Genomic DNA, 26,687 nt, shown 5'->3' with positions numbered 1-26,687 from the left:
GTGGTGGGATCATAGAATCATGGAATGGTTTGGCTTGAAGGGACCTCAAAACCCCTCCAGCTCCAAAGGGACCCCTTCCACTAGAGCAGGGTGCTCCAAGCCCCTGTGTCCAACCTGGCCTTGAGCACTGCCAGGGATGAGGCAACCAAACCTTCTCCATTCAACCCATTCCAGTGTCCCAGCACCCTCACAGGGAAGAACTTCCTTATCTCCAACCTGAACTTCCCCTGTTCCAGTCTGAACCCATCACCCCTTGTCCCATCTCTCCAGTCCCTGATGCAGGTCCCTCTCCAACATCCTTGTAGCCCCCTTCACACACTGGAAGGCTGCAATGAGCTGTATGAGGCTAAAGGGCTTTGCATTTGAAGATAGGTGGATAATGTGCCACCCTTTCCCATTCTTTCCAGGCTCTGTGCAGAAGGCGGCTTCCCCATCAACAGCTGTAAGTTGGAATGTCCACCTTCTACCAAACCTGGGCAACTTCTGCCTTTTCTCCAGGGAATTCCCTAAGCTGAAGCCCAGCTTTGCTCTGCCTTTCCCAGCAGTGAGCTGCAGCGACGATGGGAGCAGCAAGAGCACGAGGAGCTCCCGCATGAAGGTGATGCCCATGACCAAGTCGGCCAGGAGCAACATGTAAAGAGCTGCAGATGCTGGAAACAAAGCAGCACACATCCCTTTCTGCCAACACACAGCAACAGCCAGGCCAGAGCCAGGGGACACACAGCTCCCCAAGACTGCTCATGTTTCGTTCCATGGGGATACTAAAGGGCAAAGAGGCCTTTTGGGTGCTCGAGAGTTTTGCTATTTCTGCTAAGGAATTCAGGAGCAAGAAGGGCGAAAATCCCCCTCATTGCCCCCATTATGCAGTTAAACCAAGATGCCTTTGGTGCAGGTCCTGGTCTTTCTACTCCTACATTCCAGGATTAAAACGAAATGGGAGAGCAGGTACCTTCTGCCTAAGAGCATTTTCATTACAGCTTTATCCATCCCAGTTGTTTCCACAGATCCCACCTTGGATCAACATTAGTTGACCAGCAGCTTCACCAGTCAGGCTTTTACATTACACACACCCCAGGCATGAGCAGAACTCACCTAAAACAGCCTGGCCTGCAGCTTCTCTACACACTGCATTGGTTCCATTATTGTGCCCCAAAGGGTAGATTTCAAGGGCTGTTGCTGCTTGAAGGCAGTTTGCTTATGTACCTGCACTATCTGCTTTCAAACTCACCCTCAGCTTCCCTTTTTCTTCTGGGTTCTCAATGCTTTGGCTCATCTGTTGCCATAAATTCCATCATAATCAAAGGGTCTGGGGGCTAAACTCTGCTGTCAGGTAAGAAAAGGGCTGAGCATCGATGTGTCTGTCCCTAAGAAACAAAGCTCCTCTGTGATCTTGTACAAGGGATCCAAACCCACCTTTAAACACACAGAACCAGCATCAACTTCTTCCCTAGTCATGCAATACCTAGCCCATTGAACTGCTAGAGAAAGACATGAACCCTGTTGGAAGGAAAAGGAGAAGCAATGATTTCTAATGACGACATATTTTGTCAGTGGCTTTTATTCCAGCTTTACTCTTGCATCTCTAATAAACTGACACAGCAACTCAGTTCCCTTCATTCAACACCTGCACTTGGGGAAAGGGGACTAAGTCTTGTCTCTGCTCCAGGATCTCAAATGCCAAAGCTCAGAGGGGTCTAAACCGGGCACAGGCTGAGCCCTCCATCCACTGGGGACTCTTCCTTCCCAACCCAGGCACTGCACCTCAGTGGCTGTCCATAACTCCCAACATTTGCTCTCCATGCACAGGAGCAGCTTTGCAAGGAGAGGGTCAGACCCTCTCTCCAGAGCAGCACCGAGGCGAAGGCACAGCTCTCCTCTTCCTCACACCCACAGCACACAGGGAGCAGGATCCCTTCCACCTGACGCTGTTTCTGACACTCTCGTGCCAGTGAGGCACAGAAACGGGTGCTTCCCTGGTTAAACATCTTCATTAGGACGGGGTGGAGATCCCAGAGACTTTCCCCCAGGAAAACCAAACAAACACAAGCATTTGAGGGCACTGACTAAGCAAAGATGCTCCATGGATTTGCATAAAGCTAATTGAAACCCTTTATTACTATCACCGATTGCTAAATCCTCTTAAAACCATCCCCTGAGTGCCTCAAGCTGCCTGGGAACACCTCAAAGCCAGGTACCAGGAGCTGCTGGGTGGCTTTGCAGCCCCTTGTCCTTCCTCTCACCCTGCACTGGACCAGCCCCGCAGCAGAACAGAGCCAACACCAGCCCATGCTCCATCCCTCATACCCATGCCCCAGCTGCAGCGCCAGTCCAAGAGCACAAAATCCCACCATCACCCATAAGGAGCAGAAAAGCCTCTTCCCATCTCCAGTGCAGGGAGTGTTGCCCTTTATAACCTCCTCAAGGAAATCAGGCTTCCAATGAGGCTTCCCAGCTGGAAGCCTTCCCAGGATAGAAGTTGTTTTCCCCCTCCCCACCATACTCCTCCATGCCCATACTGGTTCAATGCCATTTAATTCCCTTTAAACATCAGATGAAAATCTGCCCCAACCTCAGAGCAGGGTTTTAGCCTTAGGAAAACTGATGGAAACTGAAGCAAACGCAGCTTAAACACTGGGGAACCGAAGAAAGCTCCCCAGCATCTGCAGCCTTCTTCCCAGGCCTGGTTGCATCCAAGTCCTCACCTTCCCCTGCCTCAGTTTCCCCACGAGGAAGAGCAGAACTCACCCCCTTTGCAGAGCCCTCTGACACCGGTGGCCACAACAGCATTGCCAGTGAGCTCAGTCCTGTTATTACAATAGCACGCATCCAACCTTGCCTCCCTTGGTGGTGGTACAGCAGAGCCACAGGGGTCAGTGGATGGAGCAGTTACCGCATCCTGCCAAGCAGCCCAGGAGGAAACAGCAGGGATGGTCCAGCTGGAACACAGCATCCAGCTGGGACAATTCACTGGAGAGAGGAAACCAGGGCAGCTCCTAGGGGCAGAGAAATGCAGAGGCCAGGAGCAAGCACCGGTGCCACAAACACACAGAGAAGTCTGACTTAAAGCATTAGATAAAAACGGACCAAGTGGAGTTAAACAAGTACCATAATAACCATAACAGGAGGGAAAATGGGGCTGGGATGCGTTGGCCTTTCCCCAAAGCCTGAACAGAGGCGCATCCCAGCGATGGCACCAGCAGATCAAAGACTTGCCCCTTCGAGGAGGAGCTGCCCTCTGCAATTGCCTTTTGTGGCTCCATTTTTTCCCTCAACGCAACCTCCAGCTTCTCCTAAATTCCCTGAGCCCAAACCCACAGCAACCCCATGGAGCACAGCAGCTCCCTGGGTCACTCTGGCCTGAGCAGGCGCGTTCCCGGCCCTGCACCACCACGAGCATCCTTTGTCTGTGTGTGACTTTGTGCCCATTTCAGGTGTTTGTTTTTCTTCTGAGTCACTGCAAAAGAGGGAGGCCAAAAAATACTGTCTTGTACCATGTTAAACAACCCACTATTATTGTACTGAGTTCTTTAATGGCTTTTCCTACCATTTAATACCTCAGCATCCCTTTTTGCTTCTCCATCAGTGGCATCCTGCCACCAGCAAGGGAAACTGCTGCTGGGAGGCAGAGTCTGGCACCCAGCACCCAGCCCAAGTGACAGCATCAGCCCAGCAGTGGTGATGCTGCATGGAGAGGGCTCTGCAGGGGATGGGCGCTGGGTTCCTCTGGGTCACATCCGTCTCCAGTCTCTACGAGTGCAAAACTCACCCCCATTGCAAAGCTGCTTCTGAAGCTGGATCATTTCTCCTGCATCCAACCTGCAGTAAGTGCAGGGAGCAGAACACTGGGGATGCACCCGATTTACACCCAGTCAGGGCACTTTGGCTTCACAACATGACCCAGCTTCAGTGTGTGCTTGAGCCCAGGACCCCCCCCACCCCGTGCTGGGCTGCACCCACAGAGCATGAGCAGCAGCTCAAGGAGGGGATCCTGCCCCTCTGCTCTGCTTGGTGAGACCCCACTTACAGCACTGGGTGCAGCTCTGGTGTCCTCAATGTAAGGACATGGAGCTGCTGGAGCAAGTCCAGAGGAGGCCATGATGATGCTCAGGGGCTGGAGCAGCTCCCATAGGAGCCAGGCTGAGAACGTTGGGGCTGGAGAAGAGAAGCTGCATGGGGACCTCAGAGCTCCACGTGGCTGAAGGGGGATGCTGGAGAGGAACCTGCATCAGGGGCTGGAGCGATGGGACAAGGGGTGATGGGTTCAAACCTTCATGGACTCACAAAGACACTCCCTGGTGTTTCCCACATTGTGCAAATCTCCTTTTCCCCAGCATATGCTGTCCTGGGAACATGGAAAAGCTGCAGCCACCCAGCCTGCACATGCCCCTTCCTGCACGCCTGCTGCTCCCCAAGGATTCAAGCGATGGAGCCCTCTCCATCACTTCTTGTCCTGCATCTCCTCGCTACTGCAAACAGCAGCAACCAGTGGCACCCGCTGCCAAACCCTGCCGGGCAGTGCTGCCTTTGAGCTCTTCATTTCAGAGCATTCATTTCAGTTTGATTTCTTGGCTACAACACAAAAGCTGTGAGCTGGGTGCTGAGTGCTGATAGCAGAGCTCTGCTGGGCACCCTAAGGCCTCCCTTCCTTGACCTAAGTGCCATGTGTGCAGTAAAACCACACACAGGCTCAGCACAAGGGGCTGGGTGGTGCTGGGCACCAGAGGAAAGGGATCTGGGTACTGCAGAGGCAGGTGAAGCATCCTTGGAGGATGCACAAACCAGCCTGGAGGCATCAGTGACTCCAAACCCTCTGCCTGGCCCTGGCCCCACTGGGGTGATGCTTTGAGCAACACCAACCAGGGCTGGCCCCACATCTGCACCATGGTTCTATGAGAGGGGTGGGAGCAAGCAGAAACCCCCCTGGGTGAGTCCTCCTCACCCCACAGTGCCCCAAAAGGAGCAGGAAGGAGCTGTCCTCATGCAGCAAGGCCCAGGCTCTCCTCTCCAAGCTCTGGCTGTTGGCAAGGGGGTCTCCTCCAGCACTCAGCTCCTCTGCTCAGCAGAGGAAGATGATGCTCGGGGATGGATTGGTCTCAGTTTCAGTCCTGACCAGGGCCTGGGCTGCAGCCAAGTGCTTGAACAAACCAATGCCATCGCCCCACTGCCCAGACTGGGAGCAAGCAGGTAAAATTCACCCAGAAACAGAAGACTGTGCAGGCAGCAAACCCTAAATCCTACCTCCAACCACAGCGTGGCACTGCTCCAGGGCAGCAGGCTCCGGAGGCAGGAGGAAGGGATAACACTGGGCTCATCCCAGAGCATCCAGGGCAGCACAGACAAGGAAGGCGGTTGGCACGGAAGCAGCATGCAACAGGGAAACTTTATTAACAGCCTCATGACAAACTCCCAGACCACAAAGGTGTAAAACAGCAACCAGAGATGCACTGCTAGGACACGGCTGAGCATGAAACGCAACAGTTCTGCGCAGCTTCTGTGAGTTATTTACCCAAGAATCATTCCTACTGCAGTAAGAACCTATGGCCCTGGCACAGTTCAGCTGAAGACACGCTTTGGCAGGAACAAGTAGTTATTGTAGTGATGCACCAACAAATCACGCTCTTCCCTACCTGTAGTAGAGACGCTTTGAAAGCCAGGGTGGTAAAAGAGACACTCAGAGATGGGGAATGTGTAAGTAACTTCATATCCCATAAGCTTTGGGCTTCTTTTAAGGAGAGGGAATGGGGTGGGGAGCTTGCTTATGAGTTACTTGGCTATAAAGAGCCTGCAAGTAGATCTGCCTGCATTGCCTTCGGTGAGAAACCAGCTTCAGTCAGAGGAGAATCACAGAGCTCCACATCTGAGCCATTTCCAAAGAAAAGGGAACCCCAAAGCAGTTTCACTGTTCTCCTCTTGGTGAACGTGAACAAAACCAACCCAGGCTGCAATCTCAGCACGGGTTGAGCTGTTCTGAGGAGCCCAAGGGAATGAAATGCTCCCAATCCTATTACAAAGCAGATAATCTCCTGGTGTCTTTTCCAAACCCACAGCACGAGTGCGGAATTCCTTGCCACTCAAACGATTGCTTTGCCATTCAAAGGGTGAAATCCAGCCCTGAGCAGGGGGTACCGAGCACACAAGTAACAAAAGCGTTATCCCGCCTGCCTCACCGGATGACTTTCACCCTACAGGCTTGAACCTGCTCTCCGTGGAATGGTTCCCACCAAGTTCAGGAGTGCAGGATCAAGCCTGGGGTGACGTGGCCGGGGCAGGCACTGGTGTTTCTCACTCCAGTTCCTTCTCCACTGCTGGAATTCTGCAGCCAGTTTGTCCTAGGAAGGCAACAAAGACTTTGCTTTCTGTGGTTTCCCCCCCTCCCATGGAACGGGTACCGCTGCTCTCCACTCCCAGCGTTACTTCCGGAAGCTTCTCCTGCTGGACGAGGTCGTGGTGACAGTGTAGGACTTGGTGGCACCCCCGGAGGAGAAGCCGAGGGCTCCGCTGCCCATTCCTGAGCCCAGGCTGAGGCCTCCTCCGAGTCCTCCTCCCAGCAATCCACTGGAACTGGCAAAGCCACCTCCACCGCTGGAGCTGACCACGGCTGCGGCACGGAGAGAAGGAAACCAAACATGAGCATCAGGGAGCTTCAATCCCGGTTTGGCACCCCCAGGAAAGGGCAGCAGCGAGAGGAAAACTCTCTCTGATCCCTACAAAATGCTCCTCCCCTGCTGCATTTTTGCCTGGAGCGTGTTTCTGTGTGCTAAGGGCACCTGAGGGCTGAGCAGGCTCCACCACCAGCACTCAACCTGGCTCAGGACCCTGTGCAGCATGGAGAAGCCCATATCAAACACATTCAGCTCATCTCTTGGTGCACCAGAGAGGCTGTGGGCATGTGGTCCAACAGCAAGTAAACGGATGGGAAGTAGAGTCACTGGTTTAGAGCTGTAGACAGCACCTCCAAGACACCAGCATCTCTCCAAAGTCCAGGCAAGGTGAGCACCCAATGCTTCCCAAGCTGGAAAGACACCCTCTAATGTCACCTTGGCACTAACTTCCAACCCAGGGAATACATTTCCTCATTAGCACGTATAAAAATGGGAGGAAAGGGAGACCAATATTGCCCCAAGTTCAACTTCATACAGAGGAGCTGGAGCTGAAGTCTGCCACGGAGGCAACAGCATTACCGAGGTCTGTCTTGGGGGGCTCCCATTTAAGAAGGGATTAACTGGGCTGCAGAAGCTAAGGCAGGGCACTGAGGCTCCTGCACGCAGCCCCAGCTGGTCCCCACCTGCATCTGCTCTGTGTAACTACCATAAAGCACAAAACCAACTCACAGATGTTGACGCTGCCAACTCCATCACCTGCCAACCTGTTGGAGAAGACAAAACACAAAGGCAGAAAGGAAGAGGCCAGGTTAGACTCTGCATTACTCAGTGCTCCCCCAGGGCCCCGGTGCTGAGGGTGAAGACAATGGCAATGAGTTATTGCTGTTGTAAATAATTCAAACAAGATACGTGTGCCATCCAGTGCTTTGCTCTGGCCCTACAGTTACAGCTCTGTTATCACCTGGGCAGAGGGGGGGCTGAAAGAGCGCAGCAGCTCTGTCCTAATTCCATGGGGATTTGAGCCACTTGGGAATTTCCTGCCACGGCACTGAACAAAGGATGGGAGCAACTCCTCTTCCTTCTTTGTATGTTTTCTCCAAGAGCATCACATTCTCCCCAGGACTTGCCCCCAGTTTGGCTCTTCACCCAAAGCACTTTCAGGACCAAAACGCAGTTGAAAGTGCACAGTTCTCTCTTCTGGAATTCCTTGGGAAAATTGGGATTGGGCCCTCACAATGTCCCAAGCAAAGGGAACAAAGGGTTGGACCTGCCCCATGTGAAACCCTCACCTGCTCTCCTCTCCCTCCAGCAGCTTCCTGTAGGTCGCGATCTCGATGTCCAGGGCCAGTTTGACGTTCATGAGCTCCTGGTACTCACGGAGCTGCCGGGCCATGTCCTGCTTGGCCTTCTGCAGGGCTGCCTCCAGCTCCTCCAGCTTGGCCCTGGCATCCTTGAGGGCCAGCTCCCCGCGTTCCTCAGCCTCGGCGATGGCTGCCTCCAGCTTGGCGCGCTGCAGGGACAGAGCAGGGCACATCCGCGGGCATCAGTGGGCATCTCACCTCCTTGGTGGAGGACACTGCTGCCCATGGACTTCTGAACATCTCTACGTATCTGCTCAGCCCTGGAGCCTTCTGCTCAACTGAGATCCCTTAGAATTCATGCCTACACACTGGTTTGGACACTGGATGGAGATCAGCTGCAAAGGAAGCTCATCTCAGGCCAAGCTGTGCTCTTCTCATAGGCAGACCCTATTCTCTCCACTGGCCACGACTGTGGAAGACTTTCTTCAGGGGATCCTCAGCCCACCCACACCTCACACAACACTTGGGGTTAATGTAAGCTCATGGTTTCTCTCCTATTTATTATGCCCCAAGAGCTTGTTCGGTGCCAGCTGGTCTCCACCAGGCTTTGATGTGAGGCAAGAGCAGACCTGCAGTTAACAACCAATGCAGACCAAAAGCATCCCTGTGGGGCCGCATCAAGCTGGCAGCCCTAATGCAGCCTCAGCTGTGCCCCTGCACCTCCACAAAGGCCCTGTGCTTGCCAGGGAGGCCTCACAATGAACACATGTACTTTATGCTCTCATCCATTATTCAAGGGAGCTGCACCGGGTCAGCTCTTGGCTCCTAAGCGTGCATTGAAGCCTCCCTGCCCTGAAACCAAACAAACACAGAATGGATGAATCACAATGGCTTATCTCCAGCTTTGTGCACCCTGGTTATTCACCACCACCTTCCAGCCCTCAGCCATTCACTGGGCTGGCTTGCACCAGCCGTTTGATGAAGCGATAAGAGCCCTGCAAACAGAACTCCCATACAGCTACAAAATTCCCTCCTGTGCCCAAACATGGACAAGGATCCCAGAAGAGAGAAGGCCCAAGGAATGTGTGGGGCTGAGAGGGAGGCCACACGCAGCAGTGCCCTTTGGAGACGGCTCTGCATCACTCCCCTCTGCGCTACTGCATCACTCCCCTCTGCGCTACTGCATCACTCCCCTCTGCACTACTGCATCGCTTGTGGGCTCACCTAGAGTTCAGCTATAAACATATAGACCCTCACCTATAGTTTAGGTAGAGAGAGAGAGACTCACCCATAGTTCAGCTATATAGATTCTCACCCATAGTTCAGCTATACAGAGACTCTCACCCATAGTTCAGCTATATAGAGATTCTCACCCATAGTTCAGCTATATAGAGACTCTCACCTATAGTTCTATATAAAGAGAGACTCTCACCTATAGTTCAGATACATACTCACTTATAGTTCTATACAGAGACTCTCACCTATTGTTCAGATACATAGAGACTCTCACCCATAGTTCAGCTGTATAGAGATCTACCTATAGTCCAGTTATATACAGAGAGAGACTCACACTTATAGTTCAGCTATATAGAGACTCTCACCTACAGTCCAGCTATAGATACACGCAGACTCTCACCTATAGTTCAGCTATATTGAGAGACTCACCTATAGTCCAGCTATAGATACACGCAGACTCTCACCTATAGTTCAGCTATATTGAGAGACTCACCTATAGTCCAGCTATATAGACAGACTCTCACCTATAGTTCTATATAAAGAGACTCTCACCTATAGTTCAGATACATAGACTCTCACCCATAGTTCAGCTATATAGAGATCTACCTATAGTTCACCTATAGATACATACAGACTCTCACCTATAGTTCAGCTATAGATACACACAGACTCTCACCTATAGTTCACCTATATATACATACAGACTCTCACCTATAGTTCAGCTATAGATACATACAGACTCTCACCTATAGTTCAGCTATAGATACATACAGACTCTCACCTATAATTCAGCTATAGATACATACAGACTCTCACCTATAGTTCAGCTATATATACATACTCTCACCTATAGTTCAGCTATAGATACACAGACTCTCACCTATAGTTCTGCTATAGATACATACAGACTCTCACCTATAGTTCACCTATATATACATACAGACTCTCACCTATAGTTCAGCTATAGATACATACAGACTCTCACCTATAGTTCACCTATAGATACACACAGACTCGCACCTATAGTACAGCTATAGATACATACAGACTCTCACCTATAGTACAGCTATAGATACATACAGACTCTCACCTATAGTTCAGCTATAGATATATAGACTCTCACCTATAGTTCTGCTATAGATACATACAGACTCACCTATAGTTCACCTATAGATACATACAGACTCTCACCTATAGTTCACCTATAGGTACACACAGACTCTCACCTATAGTTCAGCTATAGATACATAGACTCTCACCTATAGTTCAGCTATAGGTACACACAGACTCTCACCTATAGTTCACCTATGGATACACACAGACTCTCACCTATAGTTCAGCTATAGATACACACAGACTCTCACCTATAGTTCACCTATAGATACACACAGATTCTCACCTATAGTTCACCTATAGATACACACAGACTCTCACCTATAGTTCAGCTATAGATACACACAGATTCTCACCTATAGTTCAGCTATAGATACACACAGATTCTCACCTATAGCTCAGCTATAGATACAGATTCTCACCTATAGTTCACCTATAGATACACACAGACTCTCACCTATAGTTCAGCTATAGATACACACAGATTCTCACCTATAGTTCACCTATAGATACACACAGACTCTCACCTATAGTTCAGCTATAGATACACACAGATTCTCACCTATAGTTCAGCTATAGATACACACAGATTCTCACCTATAGTTCAGCTATAGATACACACAGATTCTCACCTATAGTTCAGCTATAGATACACACAGACTCTCACCTATAGTTCACCTATAGATACACACAGGTTCTCACCTATAGTTCACCTATAGATACACACAGATTCTCACCTATAGTTCAGCTATAGATACACACAGATTCTCACCTATAGTTCAGCTATAGATACACACAGACTCTCACCTATAGTTCACCTATAGATACACACAGGTTCTCACCTATAGTTCACCTATAGATACACACAGATTCTCACCTATAGTTCAGCTATAGATACACACAGACTCTCACCTATAGTTCACCTATAGATACACACAGGTTCTCACCTATAGTTCACCTATAGATACACACAGACTCTCACCTATTGCTCACATCACATCCCCACCTGGGCCTTTGCGTTTTCGATCTCCGCCTGCAGCCTCTGGATCACGCGGTTGATCTCCACGATCTCGTTCTTGGTGTTGCGCAGGTCATCCCCGTGCTTCCCTGCGGTGACCTGCAGGGCCTCGTACTGCCACGGGGAGCAGAGGAAGGGGTCAGGCTGGCACTCCGGTGCCTAAAAGCCCCCCCCCGGCCATGCCATGCGGATGCATGGACTAACAGAAGCCTTTCTGCCTCCCAAACTCACCTTGCTCTGGTACCAGGACTCAGCCTCCGCCCGGCTCCTGTTGGCAATCTCCTCATACTGTGCTTTGACCTCTGCAATGATGCTGTCCAGGTCCAGGTTTCGGCTGTTATCCATAGACAGCACCACTGAGGTGTCAGAGATCTTGGCTTGCAGCTCTTGGAGTTCCTGGCAGTTGCATTAAAAAGAGTACCATCAATCACTGGCTTTTATGGGCCTCTCTTTTGGAAGCCAATTAAAGAGAGAATCCAAGAAGAAAAGGAAAAGGGAGGCAGCTAACAAGAATGCAATCAAAACAGTCATTAATTAGAAGGAAACCAACCGAATCACATCAACCTTGCAAAGCACAAAGAAACCGGCAGAGAAATGAAGATACTCATCAGCCACATTCTGACAGCAAGGCTGGGTTATCCCATTCCTGAGATAAGCGCCCAGCATGGAATGCTCAATCCAAGAAACATGAGCATCAGCTTCACAGCAATGCAAGGGCCAAATTCCACCACCCCACCCAAGGATGCAACGTGTCCAGTTCTTACCTTGCAAATAATGGGCAAGATAAAGGAGTCTGGGACAAGGAGCTTTCCTTTCTGTCCCTCTCCCAGCACACAAACACACAGGCACACACCAGCACTACAGCCCTGGCTATAGCACACGAGTTTCCCATGTTTTCACGCTAACAGCATCAATAAATCCATTTCACATCCCAGTTAGGGAGAAATCACTGTGACAGCTCACAGAGCAGTCCACTCGCAGGTCTGGTTTTGCTCATGGAAGGGAACACTCCGGGTCTCCATCACCTCTCTCATCTCTGGAAGCAGCACATTCATTCTCTCAGCCACCAGTCACTGTTCTTCCCTCCCTGGTGATGCCAGACTGCAGCAGCCCCCCGAAGCACAAAGGAACTTACTGCTTCATAGAGAGACCTCAGGAAGTTAATCTCGTCTGTGAGTGCATCCACCTTGGCCTCCAGCTCCACTTTGTTCATGTAGGCAGCATCCACGTCCTGCAAGAGTCAGAATCCACTGAGATTGCTGCAGCTTTCAGCACTAAGTCCACCCAGCCTGCAAAAGCAGTCAGGAGCCCACCACGCTCCCCAAGCTCTCTATGTCCCTCTGCCCAGTGATCCACCATGTCCTAAAAGTCATCTACCGGTGCACTCGATGCTGCTGATGTGCAGGATCCCTTCTGTTCTGTAGATCCCTGGAACTATCTTTGCAAGCCCAATGCCAGTCTGGACAGTCAAGAGAAGCCTTGGGAAATGTCCCAGAGATACAGCCATAATCCAGGACACCCCTGGGCTCTGCACTGCTTCCCAGCTTCCTAGAGAGCCTCCAGTGCCTACTGAGGCAGCCTTTAGTCAGAAAGGAGAGCTCGAATTCTTCCCCTGCAGGTCTCTGGGCACAGCTAAAAGATGAAGGGACAGCAAAGCAAATGTAGGGCCAAAAGGGGGAGAAGGGCTGCAAACACCCATGGTGAGCCCCAGGGGACGTCCCTGCACGCACCTTCTTGAGCACCACAAATTCATTCTCTGCTGCCGTGCGCTTGTTGATCTCATCCTCATACCTGCCAGGAAGGAAGGCATTGGTGAGACGTTAGAGCCTGGGGAAAGGGGAAGCATCACATCAAGAGTTACCCTGAGGGGTTTTAATCTCCCTCCGCTTCTGTCTTTGCGAGCAACCTCATCAAAGCCTATGACCTCCCCAGAGGCAGAGGCTTCCTGCGTGCCTTCTGCACAAGAGAAATGTATGCCCCGTTTCCAGGGTACTGTTGGGATGAATTGAAGCCTGAAAGCTATTCTGGTCCCCAACACCACAGCCACTAACGTGGAAAGCCTTTCTCACCCCTGCTTTCCCATATTCCTTAATATTCACTGTGTTTAAGAAGGTTTCTGCTCCTTATCCTCACTCGTGGATGGCTGCAGGACTGCAGCGTAGGTCCTGATGCTCCCAATTGTTTCCCTTACCCCTTGAGAGAGCAAATACAAAAGCAGGAAGGGATCCCAGCAGGTTCAACCAATTCCCCTCTGCTGGTCTAAGCAGCTGCTGGTGCTGCTTTCACCGTGCACTTCCCTATTCCAGGCGCTTGAGAGCACTTTGCAGGTGTCCATCACAGGCCACGGCCCTGGTACGAGCTGAGTGTAGTGACCCTCATTCTGCACAGAGTGGCTCTGCTTCAAAGCTGCTCCAGCTCCTAGAGCTGGCTACAAGCCTTCTTCAGGTGATCACCTTTAGAGGTAATGAGCTAGATGCTCAGCAGATAAAAACCATGCTCTGTTGGCTTTACAGCATCACTGCTTTGTTCCTGCCTCTCGGGACCTGCCTTACACCAGCCACTGCTGAATCAAACAGCCGGATCCTGCTGTAGGAATCCTGAAAGCCAGCCAAGGAGCAGAGCAGGAGCCACCTTCTCTGGCTGTTTGGGAATTGCTGTTGCCAAAGCCAGAGCACTGCTCTCTGTTTACACAGTCCCTGCACGGCGAGCGCTGGCATTTGCCTTCGCTTGAGCTACTTCACTTTCAACAGCCTTCATGTGCCTCCCCTCCTGCTCCGCACTGGAAGCTTGCCCATCCCACTGGCACACACGGATGCCGTCCGAGGCGCATCAGCTGCATCCATTGCTATGGCAGGGTAATAGGTGACCTGGAAATGATGTGCCCCTGCTGCACAGGCACAGCCTGCAGGGCAGAATGGACAAGCAGGGATAGGGAACAGGGCTGAATTGCTCGGGAAGGGTTTGTGGAAGTCCTCATTTCCCGGGGGAACCCTGACTAAGCTGCCGAACCAAGTGACAAGTCATGCCAGGAACTCCCAAGGTGATCCGGAAGCCTGGGGCACTCTCACACCCTGGCATGCCCTGCGCCAAGCCACGTGGGCAGAGTGAATCCAGCCTGCTCCTACCCTTGCTTGCTCTGAACCACACCCTTAGGCAATGCAATTACTGAGTAAGGGACTGAATCTCATCCCCTGGAGCCTGATGCAGATAAATCTCCTCCTCCCTTACCCCGGATGTGAACTGAGCATCATTGTGTAAACCAGCCCTAGGAAAAAGAGGCAACAGACACAGAAAGTGCAGTCCTGGTTTGGGTATTCGACTTGGAGCATGACATTTCCTTCATAGGAATGGGCAGAGGCAGGTTCTGAACTCCAGTTGCTACATCCCTCTGCTGCACGAGCATCTTAGGCTCCTGATCCATAGAATCACAAGAGTGGTTTGGGTTGGAAGGGACCTTAAAGCTCAGCCAGTTCCTACAGGGTGCTCCAAGCCCCTGTGTCCAACCTGGCCTTGAACACTGCCAGGGATGGGGCAGCCACAGCTTCTCTGGGCACCCTATGCCAATGTCCTACCACCCTCTTATAGGGAAGAGCTTCTGCCTAAGATGTAACCGAAACCCTGAAACCCGTTTCAGTTTTAACCCCTTTTGCTATTCCCCCAGTCCCTGATGAAGGGAAATTCCTGCTTTCCTTCTCATAGCACAACCAGGGTTTGGTCTCACATGGACCTGTAACAAGGAATTACAGGAATAAGAACGCTCCTCTCCCCTCGCATTCCTGTGCCCTGCAAGTAAAACGAGGGCTGCAATTCCTCTGGGTGCAAACCAGCTCCTTGCTGCTGCCTTGCAGGGATGAAACCTGGGGCTGAGCAGAGCAGGAACAAGGGAGCAGAGTCGGAGGAAGCACCATTGCCGTGCACCTCCTTGGGAATGGCTGGGAATGACCTTCCCTAAGCACACCCCAGAGATTACCAGCGCTGTTTGCTTTCAGTTCCTGCTGGATCCAGTTTGCCAGCTCCCTCTTTGCTTTCTTCCCTTTTCTATTCAAGGCATTCGCTGGGTTGGGCCGCACTGGGACAAAGGCTGCTTTCTTCAGGGGCCTCCTCCCAAGCGACACGGTTTGGACTGAAAAGCAGCTTCAAAGTGGCAGGTCCCCTGCTCCATTTACCTGCCCACAAAGCGAGCAGCAGCTCAGCTGCTGCTGCAACCTGCTGAGCTCCATGGGCTTCCTACAGAGCCCCAGGACAAAGCCACCCCTGAGGAGACCCCAAAGCAAAGCTTAAGGGGATGGAGCCACTGGAATCATGTAGGAGCAATCCAGGCAAGGAGCCAGGCAGCTTCCCTGCACTCAGGCACCTTACTCATGGCTAGAAAAATCTCCCCCCTCAAGCAAAAAAGCTGGAGACATCTCAACAAGCTTCTAACTGCAGCTACGACCATTACACCAACCCAACTACACCATTACACCAACTACACCATTACACCAACCCAACTGCACCATTACACCAAGTACACCATTACACCACCCCAACTGCACCATTACACCACCCCAACTACACCGTTACACCACCCCAACTACACCGTTACACCAACTCAACTACACCATTACACCAACCCAACTACACCATTACACCAACTACACCATTACACCAACCCAACTGCACCATTACACCAAGTACACCATTACAGCCCCCAACTGCACCATTACACCAACTCAACTGCACCATTACACCAATCACACCACTACACCAACTCAACTACATCATCACACCAACTCAGCCACACCGTTACACCGACCCAACCACACTGTTACACCGACCCAACCACACTGTTACACCGACCCAACTACACCGTTAGACGGGAAGATGATACATTACTTGGTCTTGAAATCCTCAACAAGATCCTGCATGTTCTTGAGCTCGCCCTCCAAACGCCCTTTGTCATTCAAGAGCCCGTCGAGCTGCCGCCGCAGGTTGCTGATGTACGTCTCAAACATGGGGGCAATGTTGCTGCGGGTGGTTTTCTGGTCCTGGAGGAGGCTCCATTTGGTCTCCAGCATCTTGTTTTGCTGCTCCAGGAAGCGGACCTGGAAAACGATGCAGGGGTCATTTGTGAAAGCAAGAGGAAGGGGGAGCTGCCTCGGAGCTGATCCCGGGGCAAGGAGAGCCTGGGGATGGTAGCTGAAGAATTTAGATTGCCCATAGGGAGCACTGTGAGGGGGATAAAGACCAGGAGGGAGCAGTTATGATTTCAAGGCTTTGGACGGACTCAAGATAAGCAGATTTTGCTTGCTCGACACTTGACAGAAGCCATCCACAGACCTCAGGCAATCACCCAAACTCCAGGTCTGGATTCCTTGCATGTTGAGGATGCCAGAGCTGAAGTTTACACAGGCCACAGGATCAATTAGTGCAAGAGAGTAAAGCCACAGGGTGCAGGGCAGTGCAAACACAGCAAGGTCTGACTTACATCAAGACCTGTTCTACTGGGAGGATTCCTCTCCAGGCAGCCCCCTCCTTCCTGCATTTGGCAGAGGTGTGCTTGGGTGCAGACTGGATCTTTAAAGCCTGCATCTACATTATGGACAATAGCTAAATAAACTAAAGAAGCTATTGCCCACCCACATTATGGGCAAGAGCAGCTAAAGAATAGGGGACACACGCTAAATAAAAGCTATTTCCCATCCACATTACGGGTAAAAGGGGTACAAAGCAGGCCTAAGCAGGGCAAAACCCTTTACAGAAAGCCATGGGTAACTGCAGAGGGCTTTAATAGGAGTTATTGTCTTGCAGCAGGCAAATCACACCGGGCTCCTGAGGACCAGGTCCTGAGCCCATCCGTGAACCCCCTCCCATTGGCTTAAGCGAGCTTTGGCCCAGATTTGCTCACCAGGTTTTTCCCCAGCACCCCACCTTGTCGATGAAGGAGGCGAATCTGTTGTTGAGGGTCTTGATCTGCTCCTTCTCCTCCTTGCGCACCCGCTGGATGTTGGGGTCGATCTCCAGGTTCAGGGGCGTCAGGAGGTTCTGGTTGATGGTGACCTCCTGGATGCTGCCGGAGCCGGGCGCCCCAGCGAGCCCCATGCCCCCAAAGCCGTAGCCAGAGCGAACGCTGTAGGAGCTGCCCCCCCCGAGGGACACCCGCTTGCTGCCGGAGCCCAGGCTGTAGAGGCTGGAGCTGCCGAAGCCCCCAGCCCGGCTGAAGCCGGAGCCGCCTCCGAGCCCGCGGGTGGAGGAGACGGTGCTGACCCGCACGTGGCTGATGCCAGGGCCGGCGGCAGAGCGGGAGCTGAAGCTCACAGAGCGGGACATGGCTGCTCCGAGGGGGCCGGCGGTACCCAAGGCCTCGGGGCTCAGGGAAGCGGAGCTGGAGCGCAGGGAGAGAGTGAGCGGCGCGGCGGCCGCCTCCCCTTTTATCCGTTAGGAGAGCGGGGCTTGGCCCGAGGGCAGGAGAGGAATCGTTTTACTGCGGGGAGCTGGGAGTGCCCGGCAGCGCCCAGCCCCTGCCTGCGGGGAGAGAGGAGGGAAGGGACGGGCAAGGGATGGGCAAGGGACAGGGAAGGGATGGGGAAGGGACAGGGAAGGGACAGGGAAGGGATGGGGAAGGGATGGGGAAGGGACGGGCAAGGGATGGGGAAGGGACAGGGAAGGGAGGGGGAAGGGACAGGGAAGGGACAGGGAAAGGACAGGGAAGGGATGGGGAAGCGATGGGGAAGGGATGGGGAAGGGATAGGGACAGGGAAGGGAAGGGAAGGGACAGGGAAGGGAAGGGGGGAAGGGACAGGGGGGAAGGGACAGGGAAGGGACAGGGAAGGGACAGGGAAGGGATGGGGAAGGGACAGGGAAGGGAGGGGGAAGGGACAGGGAAGGGACAGGGAAGGGACAGGGAAGGGAGGGGGAAGGGATGGGGAAGGGATGGGGGGAAGGGAAGGGACAGGGAAGGGACAGGGAAGGGACGGGCAAGGGATGGGGAAGGGACAGGGAAGGGATGGGGAAGGGACAGGGAAGGGACAGGGGGAAGGGACAGGGAAGGGATGGGCAAGGGACAGGGAAGGGAGAGGGAAGGGACAGGGAAGGGAAGGGATGGGGAAGGGACGGGCAGGGATGGGGAAGGGACAGGGAAGGGATGGGGAAGGGACAGGGAAGGGACAGGGAAGGGATGGGGAAGGGATGGGGAAGGGATGGGGAAGGGACAGGGAAGGGACAGGGAAGGGACAGGGAAGGGATGGGGAAGGGATGGGGAAGGGACAGAAGCGAGGGGGAAGGGACAGGGAAGGGACAGGGAAGGGACAGGGAAGGACAGGGAAGGGACAGGGAAGGGATGGGGAAGGGATGGGGATGGGACCGGGAAGGGACCGGGAAGGGATGGGGAAGGGACAGGGAAGGGACGGGCAAGGGATGGGGAAGGGACAGGGAAGGGACGGGCAGGGATGGGGAAGGGACAGGGAAGGGAGGGGGAAGGGATGGGGAAGGGATGGGGAAGGGACAGGGAAGGGACAGAGAATGGACGGGGAAGGGACAGGGAAGGGATGGGGAAGGGAGGGGGAAGGGACGGGCAAGGGAGGGGGAAGGGACAGGGAAGGGAGGGGGAAGGGACAGGGAAGGGACAGGGGAAGGGATGGGGAAGGGACAGGGAAGGGACAGGGAAGGGACAGGGAAGGGATGGGGAAGGGAGGGGGAAGGGACAAGGGAAGGGACACGGAAGGGAGGGGGAAGGGACAGGGAAGGGACGGAAGGGAAGGGATGGGGAAGGGACAGGGAAGGGACAGGGAAGGGACAGGGAAGGGATGGGGAAGGGATGGGGAAGGGACAGGGAAGGGACAGGGAAGGGATGGGGAAGGGACAGGGAAGGGACGGGCAAGGGATGGGGAAGGGACAGGGAAGGGACGGGCAAGGGATGGGGAAGGGACAGGGAAGGGAGGGGGAAGGGATGGGGAAGGGACAGGGAAGGGACAGGCAAGGGATGGGCAAGGGACAGGGAAGGGATGGGCAAGGGACAGGTAAAGGACAGAGAATGGACGGGGAAGGGACAGGGAAGGGATGGGCAAGGGACAGGGAAGGGACAGGGAAGGGACAGGGAAGGGATGGGCAAGGGACAAGTAAAGGACAGAGAAGGGACGGGGAAGGGACAGGGAAGGGATGGGCAAGGGACAGGGAAGGGACAGGGAAGGGACAGGGAAGGGATGGGCAAGGGACAAGTAAAGGACAGAGAAGGGACGGGGAAGGGACAGGGAAGGGATGGGCAAGGGACAGGAAAGGGATGGGCAAGGGACAGGGAAGGGACAGGGAAGGGATGGGCAAGGAACAGGACACACCTGGTGCTTCCCTTCATCTCCGCCGCAGGGGATGTGACCCTGGAGCCCCTGGTAAGGGTTGTAACGGGACAGCTCCAATCCCCCTGTCCTCAAGGCTCCTGCATTCCTCTGCACTTGCCTAAACGGAGGTTGAAAGGAGAAGGAATATGGACTGATTTGTAACTCTCCTGCAGTAACACAGCAGGAAAGAGGGAAGAGGCCTCAGCTTAGTGCCTGGTCCAGCTTCGTTTAATACACAGCAAAGCCAGCTTCAGCCTTGCACACTCACCCCCCGCTCTGCCAGCAGCAGGGCACATCAGAGATGCCACTGCTGGCCCTGGGTTTGCTTCCTCTCTCCTGTTCGAGTTAACATCAAGGTGGTTTAGGTGGGCAGCCCCGTGCCCATGGAAGCAGCCAACACACTGGTCCAGGCTCCAAAGGAGACACGTTTCTGCTTAAATTCCTGTGCAGGAGAGGCAGAGACAAGAATGAGCTGCATGGGCGAATGCAGAAGGCTGGAAGGGACTATCAGGCATGCCTCCATGGCATTTCAAAGTCTGGCCTGAATGTGTCACCCTTCATCTCTCCCCCTCACCGGGACAGCCAGATAGCGCTGGCTACACGTTCTGGCCACAGCCTGTTACAGGCATGCACTTCCTTCCTTGTGGGAGATGGGAGCTGGCTGGAGAGCCCGCTTACTAAAGGGAATTCTCCTTCTGAAGAGGGAAAGGGGGAGATTGAGCCAGCCAGAGACATCCAAGGCAATATTGCTCCCTGCCTGGGAGCTGGCTCGGCTTCCACCTGCAGAACAGATATAACCCAGTGCAGGTAAAGCACGCTCCCAAGTTACACACACCCAGATTTACTAATGGCTGATGGGGTTCCCTTTACAGAGCTGCAGGTCCTTTGAGTTCACAGAGCTGCTCCCCTGCAGCTCCCTGCCTTGTCTTGAGACACAGGGGTTGAACTGAGTGTGATTGAGATACGCTATCAGCAAGGCAAAGCTGCTCTCAGCAGCTGCAGCAGGAAGAGCAGCTCAGCAGCAGCAGAACTGAGCTCCCCTCTGCTTTGCACTCAGTGGAAATCCACCTCCTGATCTCAACCACCACGTGCAGCACCACTGATTTTAGGTAAGGATGAGCCCATCTCCCATTCAAAGCTGAAGGAGAGGCTCAGGAGGGCCTCATTCACCTTGCTGCTATGCACTCCCCACTCCCAATATCACAGCTAACCCAGATCCCCTGCACCCATCCCGCAGAGGGAACATTCCCCGTTGAAATCCGGTTTCAAGGCAGGTTAAGTCAGAGCGGGATCCGGCAGTGCCGAGCTGTCGCGAGCAGTTTTGCTTGTGTTGCTGGGTGCCATGGTGACACTGCACAGTTTCACAACCCAACAGGCTGGTAAATGCTTCCAAGCCCATTGAAGTGACCTCCGGGGATTCAGGTTTGGTGGCTGCTGAAACACCCTCTTGGGGAAGTGAATGCTTTGACACTGTTGGTGGCGGGACGGTTGTGTTTGGTGCCACAACAAGCCAGCCCGGTCCCTGCACACCCCGAACAGCACATCACTGTGCACCGATGCTCACAAAGCCACTGAAAAAGAGCCACAGACGGCCACATCCCTCCCTAAACCCTTGGGAAATCAAAGCAAGGTCTCAGTTCCAGCCCAGAAAGTGCAGGGGGATGTAGGCAGGGAATCCTGTCCGAATGGAAGAGGAAGGAGCCTTCACAGGCAAGCAAACCCACGTGTTAAGAACACACTGAGCAGCGACAACCCGCTGCTTCCCCATCTTCTGTCCCTACCCCACGGCTACCCCTTGCTGTGTCTTTCGAGAGCAGTGTTTGGACTGGAAGCCTCCTGGAGCAGGGAGTGCCCCTGGCTCTGGTGTTTGCACAGCACAGCTCCAGTTTGCGATTGCTGCTCCCAAGTGTTTCGGCGCTGAGTCATCAATTACTGAGTGCCCCAGCACTGCACAGGGCTGCGGTGGGCTCACGACGGGGGTATCGCGATAGCACCGATGGGGGTGTCACCACAGGGCTGTCAGAAGGACACTCTCAAGCTGTTGCTCTTGCTAACAGCACCCTAAAGCAGCACTTCCACCACCACCTGCAGCCCTACAACCCCCCTATGCTGTCCTCGCAGCAACCCCTTCCCAGATCTCCATCACCTCAACACGAAACATTCCCAGCTCATCCCTAATTCCTGTGACTCCAGAGGGAACCTCCCAACCGCAGGCCCCATGTGCTGACAGCCTGATGAGCCCTGCTCCACGAGGTGCTTATCTCCCAGGAGGTTTTATTGCTTTATGTAGTCCTGCTGCCTGTGTCACTCGGGCTGGAAAGCTCCATATAATGACGCACCTCTTCAGAAGGCTCTTCAGAAAGGCACCAGCAGCTTGAGCCTTGGTTCCAAAGGTTGGTACCTCACCATAGCTATTGCCTGGCAACAGGAACCCTCCTGCCATAACGCGGGGCCTTACATCTCCTAGGAAGCTCACCCATTGGTGTCTTTAGTGCTCTGCCACTGCCCGACTCCAAAACCACTGGCTCTTTAGAACCTGGTGTGATTCCCCTGTTAATGTGAAGTCACCCCTTTCACTGGGTAAACTGAATGGGCTGAAGGAGGGGATCCTGCCCCTCTGTTCTGCTCTGCTAAGACCCCACTTGCAGCACTGGTGCAGCTCTGGTGTCCTCAACATAAGGACATGGAGCTGTTGGAGCAAGGCCAGAGGAAGCCATGAGGATGCTCAGGGGCTGGAGCAGCTCCCATAGGAGCCAGGCTGAGAACATTGGGGCTGGAGCAGAGAAGCTGCGTGGAGACCTCAGAGCAGCTTCCAGTGTCTGAAGGGGGCTATGAGGATGCTGGAGAGGGACCTGCATCAGGGGCTGGAGTGATAGGACAAGGGGTGATGGGTTCAGACTGGAACAGGGGGAGTTCAGGTTGGAGATAAGGGAGAAGCTCTTCCCTGTGAGGGTGCTGAGGTGCTGGCACAGGGTGCCCAGAGAAGCTGTGGCTGCCCCATCCCTGCAGTGCTCAAGGCCAGGTTGGACAGAGCCTCGGGTGAGGGCTGGAACTGGATGACCTTCAGGTCCTTTCCAACCCAACCCATTCTGTGATTCTAAATCTTCACCTGTTTCATGAACAAGCAGCTTTCCTGAGCACCTGAAACCACCCCGTGGCCTCCCTCTGCTCCAGCACCCTTGCCTCGTGCATCAGTATTGTTTGTGCGGTGCCTCCATGCAGTTCTGCACGTGGAAACCGTATAAAGGGAGGCATCACCACAGGGACGAGCAGGAAGCGCTGGACACAGCTTGCCTGGGGTGGCAGAGCCAGCTCCATGCTAACAAGGCTGATGGCAAGCTCCTGTCCCTGCAGGAGCTCTGTGTCACTTCTGCTCTGTTGAGGCTCGGAGGCTCTCAGCTCCTTGCTGCCTGGGAAGGTGCCTGCTGCTGGCCACGTATTCCAGCACCAAGAAACACCTCTGTGAGTCAGAACTGGCCACGCTTGTTCCCTTGCTGAAGCCCCCATAAAGCATCACTCTAAGCCTCAAGGTGTTTAGATAACAGCACACACCTTACAGTGAGGTTGTAGTGAGTGGGGTTGGCCTCTGCTCCCAAGGAACAAGGGATGGGACAAGAGGAAACAGCCTCAAGCTGCCCCAGGGCAGGTTTAGATGGAGCTGAGGAACAATTCCTGCCCCAGAGGGTGCTCAGGCATTGGAAGAGGCTGCCCAGGGCAGGGTTGCAGTCACCGTCCCTGCAAGTGCTCACATGCATGGGTTAGTGGTGGCCTTGGCACTGCTGGGGTAAAGTGCTGTGGCTGCAGCAATGGGAACCTCTGCACGTTGCCATAAGCATGGACAAAGCAGCAAACCCAGCCCATGCAGGGCTGTGGGATCCCTCCTGGGGACACCAGCTCCTCTCTGTGCCTGACACACAGGGGACGCATCCCAGCTATGGCCTTTCCCCCCCTCCAGCCTATTTTACATTCACCTACAGCTGGGTTGTTTCCCCTCTCCCCCAAATTGCCAGATCTTATGATTACAAGAAAACATGAAGGAATAACTATAAATATCGTTCTAATTATGTATAATCATAATTACATGGATAATTTTTACATGAAAGTTGAAAGTCACTCCCACAGCTAAAGCCTGAAGGAAAAACAACCAAACAAACACCTTAAAACACCACAATTCCCAGGGCCGGGGTGGAATTGCAGCCCTGGCAATGCTGGGCTCAGGTCTTCTGGAATCACACGGATCAGGAAAGAATGGAAAACCCACGTTCTGTCCCCACAAAAATCCCCCAGGACTGGGTGGTCAGGGATGGGAACAGGCTGCCCAGGGCAGTGCTGGAGTCACCATCTCCAAGGCTCATGCACCGTGTAGATGAGGCCCTTTGTGACATGGGCTAGTGGTGGCCTTGGCAGTGCTGGGGTGGTCTTAAAGGTCTTTTCCAACCCAATTCTTTGATTCTCTGAGTCCTGCCCATTGGATCTGTTGCTCTGTTCAAGCTCCTGCCAGCTGAGCTGACCTAACTGTGGATACTCACACAGTACAGAGCAGGCAAAGTCAGGTCACATCAGAGTCCAGCTATCTCAATAATACACGCTGGCCAGCCCCAAAATACAGGGCAAGTATATCTCCATCCTCTGGCCATACTTCTTCAGCCTCCAGCCATGAGCTGTTTAACCCTTCCCAAGGTGGAGGTTGCACCTTGACCGGCACGTTTAACCGCTGCTGATGCTCCTCACCCCATTGCTGCTCCACTCCTCGGTTAACTCAGCCCTGCTCACTCCAGCCCGCGGCCATGAGATTGCACATGGTGCGAGGAGATCTTCCCCTGTTCCTCTTTTCATTAACTCCATTGCAAACTGATGTGTCCCATTCAGAGAAGATGAGGAAGCTGTGAGGTCACCTCCCCACAGCCAAGGGAACACCTTGGAGCTGAAATCAAAGCAGTGCAACGAGGCTCAGCGCTATTGCAGGAGTCCGTGGGCCTGATTCATGTCTGGGTTAAAGGATAATGCTGCCAGGTGAATGGAGCGAGGAAGGAGGGGGATGACCCAGCACAGTCATCAAGGAAAAATGCTCTTATCGAACCTCTGTTTTGTCTGACACAGCTTGGGCAGAGCCAATGGCACGCCGCCACCTTGCACCAAGTGATCCTCCAAGCCCAGGGAGGATTAAGGGCTTACTTCCCCCAAGCATCCACCACGGCACCCATCCCAACTCCCTGCGTTTGTACAGCCCCTGGCACAACGCAATGACTGCGATTCTTAATAGCTGCCCCAACACAAATAACCCCCTTCACCCTGGTGCCTCCACGGGAACAGAGCTGCTCCACGGGAACAAAGCTCTGGCCCCATTCACAAACTCCAAGAGCTTTTGGAAAAATCAAAGCTGTCCAAACACATTTGTCACCCCAAAGTGCTCCTAAGGAAGAAAAACAACCAGGGAAAACACAGAGCTGTGGGTAGTGATTTAGAGATCAAGTGTCCCGCAGGCAGGATGTACGTGGGAGAGGCAGGAGTAAAACCCGTATCGCCTCCCTCCGCTCCCTGCACACGGAGCGACACGGTGCCAAACACGGCCTGGGAGGATTCCTTTGAGTCTTCAGGCCATTGGATTGCAGAAACTCCATCACATTCAGCGTACAGGGTCCTCCTGAGACCGAGGGTGCTTTGTATCAGCCAGGTTTGCCAGAGCCAGGACAAGCACTGGGGATGTCACAACAGGGATGTTTCCCCTGCAGGAATTTAACACGGTGTAAAAATGGGAGCAGAAAGAAAAGGCAAATCAAATGCACACAACGAATTTGCCCCAGGGATGTGATTGGGGCTGTAACAGCAGGCTCTCTGCTTGTAGAGGGTGGGATCCAGCTCGCAGGGAGACAAGGGGTATTCCTACCATTGCAAACACAGGAAACACAGGCACAAGAGAATGAGGCTGCCAAGCTCAGCGCTTCAGTCCTTCCTACCCGCCTGCTCTCACACCAGCCTTATCTCAGCATTCCTATCTCACCTCCAGCACCCAGTTTTAACCCAAACAGCACAGAGCTGGAAGCTTCCAAATAGGAGGCAAAAGGAAGGCACGAGCCCCCTTTCCTTTGGTCTTCTCCCAGCTTGGGACTTGGTATCAGGTTTTACAGCACGAGCAAAGGGCAGGATTGCAGCCTTGGACCTGTCAGGGAGCCCAGCCCTGGGTGCTGATGGCAGCAGAGGGTGTGGTGGGGCTCTCAGGCACCAGCACAATCAATACATTCAGCGATGACAATAATAATCAGCAGCAGCAGCAGCATTATCTGGCACCTTCCCACATCCCCTGTGACATGGACGGGGCCTGTGGGAGGAGAGGGAAGATCAGGTCCAGCATCGCATGGACCTGGGGCTACCCCCACCCATGCCGCTGCTTAGAGAATCCTCCTCCAGCCCCAGCACCCATCCACACCCAACAGCCTCCCAAAGCCACCTCCAGCAACAGGACATGGAGCTGTTGGAGCAAGGCCAGAGGAGGCCATGATGATGCTCAGGGGCTGGAGCAGCTCCCATAGGAGCCAGGCTGAGAACATTGGGGCTGGAGCAGAGAAGCTGCGTGGGGACCTCAGAGCAGCTTCCAGTGTCTGAAGGGGGCTATGAGGATGCTGGAGAGGGACCTGCATCAGGGGCTGGAGCGATGGGACAAGGGGTGATGGGTTCAGACTGGAACAGGGGGAGTTCAGGTTGGAGATAAGGCAGAAGCTCTTCCCTGTGAGGGTGCTGAGGCGCTGGCACAGGGTGCCCAGAGAAGCTGTGGCTGCCCCATCCCTGGCAGTGTGCAAGGCCAGGTTGGACACAGGGGCTTGGAGCACCCTGCTCCAGTGGAAGGGGTCCCTGCCAGTGGCAGGGGGTGAAGCTGGAGGAGCTTTCCAGCACAAACCAGTCTGGGATTCTATGGTTCAATGAGGACAGTGCAGGATGAGAGAGACTTGGCAGGGAAAGGAGAAGAGAACAGGGAAAGGAAGAGGAGAACAGTGCCAGGAGTGAGACCAGCTCTGTGTGATGCTGAGGATGCTGCTTCCTTCCTGCACACTGCAGGCTGCAGAGCTCCTCAGGGCAGGGGAAGAGCTTTATTGGATGCGCAAAGGGG

The 26,687-nt window shown here is 53.7% G+C and overlaps 1 protein-coding gene across 1 annotated transcript; it reads right to left on the bottom strand.

Moving 5' to 3' along the window:
- Positions 1 to 5,640: 5,640 nt before the first annotated feature.
- LOC130597454 (keratin, type II cytoskeletal cochleal) lies at positions 5,641 to 17,749 on the bottom strand. The gene is made up of 9 exons (XM_057406005.1): positions 17,181 to 17,749; positions 16,146 to 16,354; positions 13,001 to 13,061; positions 12,406 to 12,501; positions 11,502 to 11,666; positions 11,259 to 11,384; positions 7,892 to 8,112; positions 7,332 to 7,366; positions 5,641 to 6,598 (listed from the first exon to the last, which is right to left on the bottom strand). The coding sequence occupies exons 1-9, from the start codon at positions 17,577 to 17,579 to the stop codon at positions 6,411 to 6,413; spliced, it is 1,500 nt and encodes a 499-aa protein (XP_057261988.1). The 5' UTR covers positions 17,580 to 17,749; the 3' UTR covers positions 5,641 to 6,410.
- Positions 17,750 to 26,687: the final 8,938 nt, after the last annotated feature.

This window comes from Pezoporus wallicus, unplaced genomic scaffold, assembly GCF_028554395.1.
Source record: "Pezoporus wallicus isolate ANWC-B61680 ecotype Strahan unplaced genomic scaffold, APGP_CSIRO_Pwel_v1 contig_9772, whole genome shotgun sequence".
Lineage (NCBI taxonomy): Eukaryota > Metazoa > Chordata > Aves > Psittaciformes > Psittacidae > Pezoporus > Pezoporus wallicus.
This window is presented reverse-complemented; position numbering and strand designations above follow the sequence as displayed.

Bases quoted from the DNA above. Each gene is read 5' to 3' on its own strand.
- LOC130597454 (XM_057406005.1), bottom strand. From the start codon at position 17,579: ATGTCCCGCTCTGTGAGCTTCAGCTCCCGCTCTGCCGCCGGCCCTGGC. The intron at 11,667-12,405 runs GTAAGTTCCTTT...TGCAACTGCCAG, and splicing joins TGAGGTCTCTCTATGAAGCA to GAACTCCAAGAGCTGCAAGC. The intron at 7,367-7,891 runs GTGAGGGTTTCA...CTTCTCCAACAG, and splicing joins CTGGAGGGAGAGGAGAGCAG to GTTGGCAGGTGATGGAGTTG.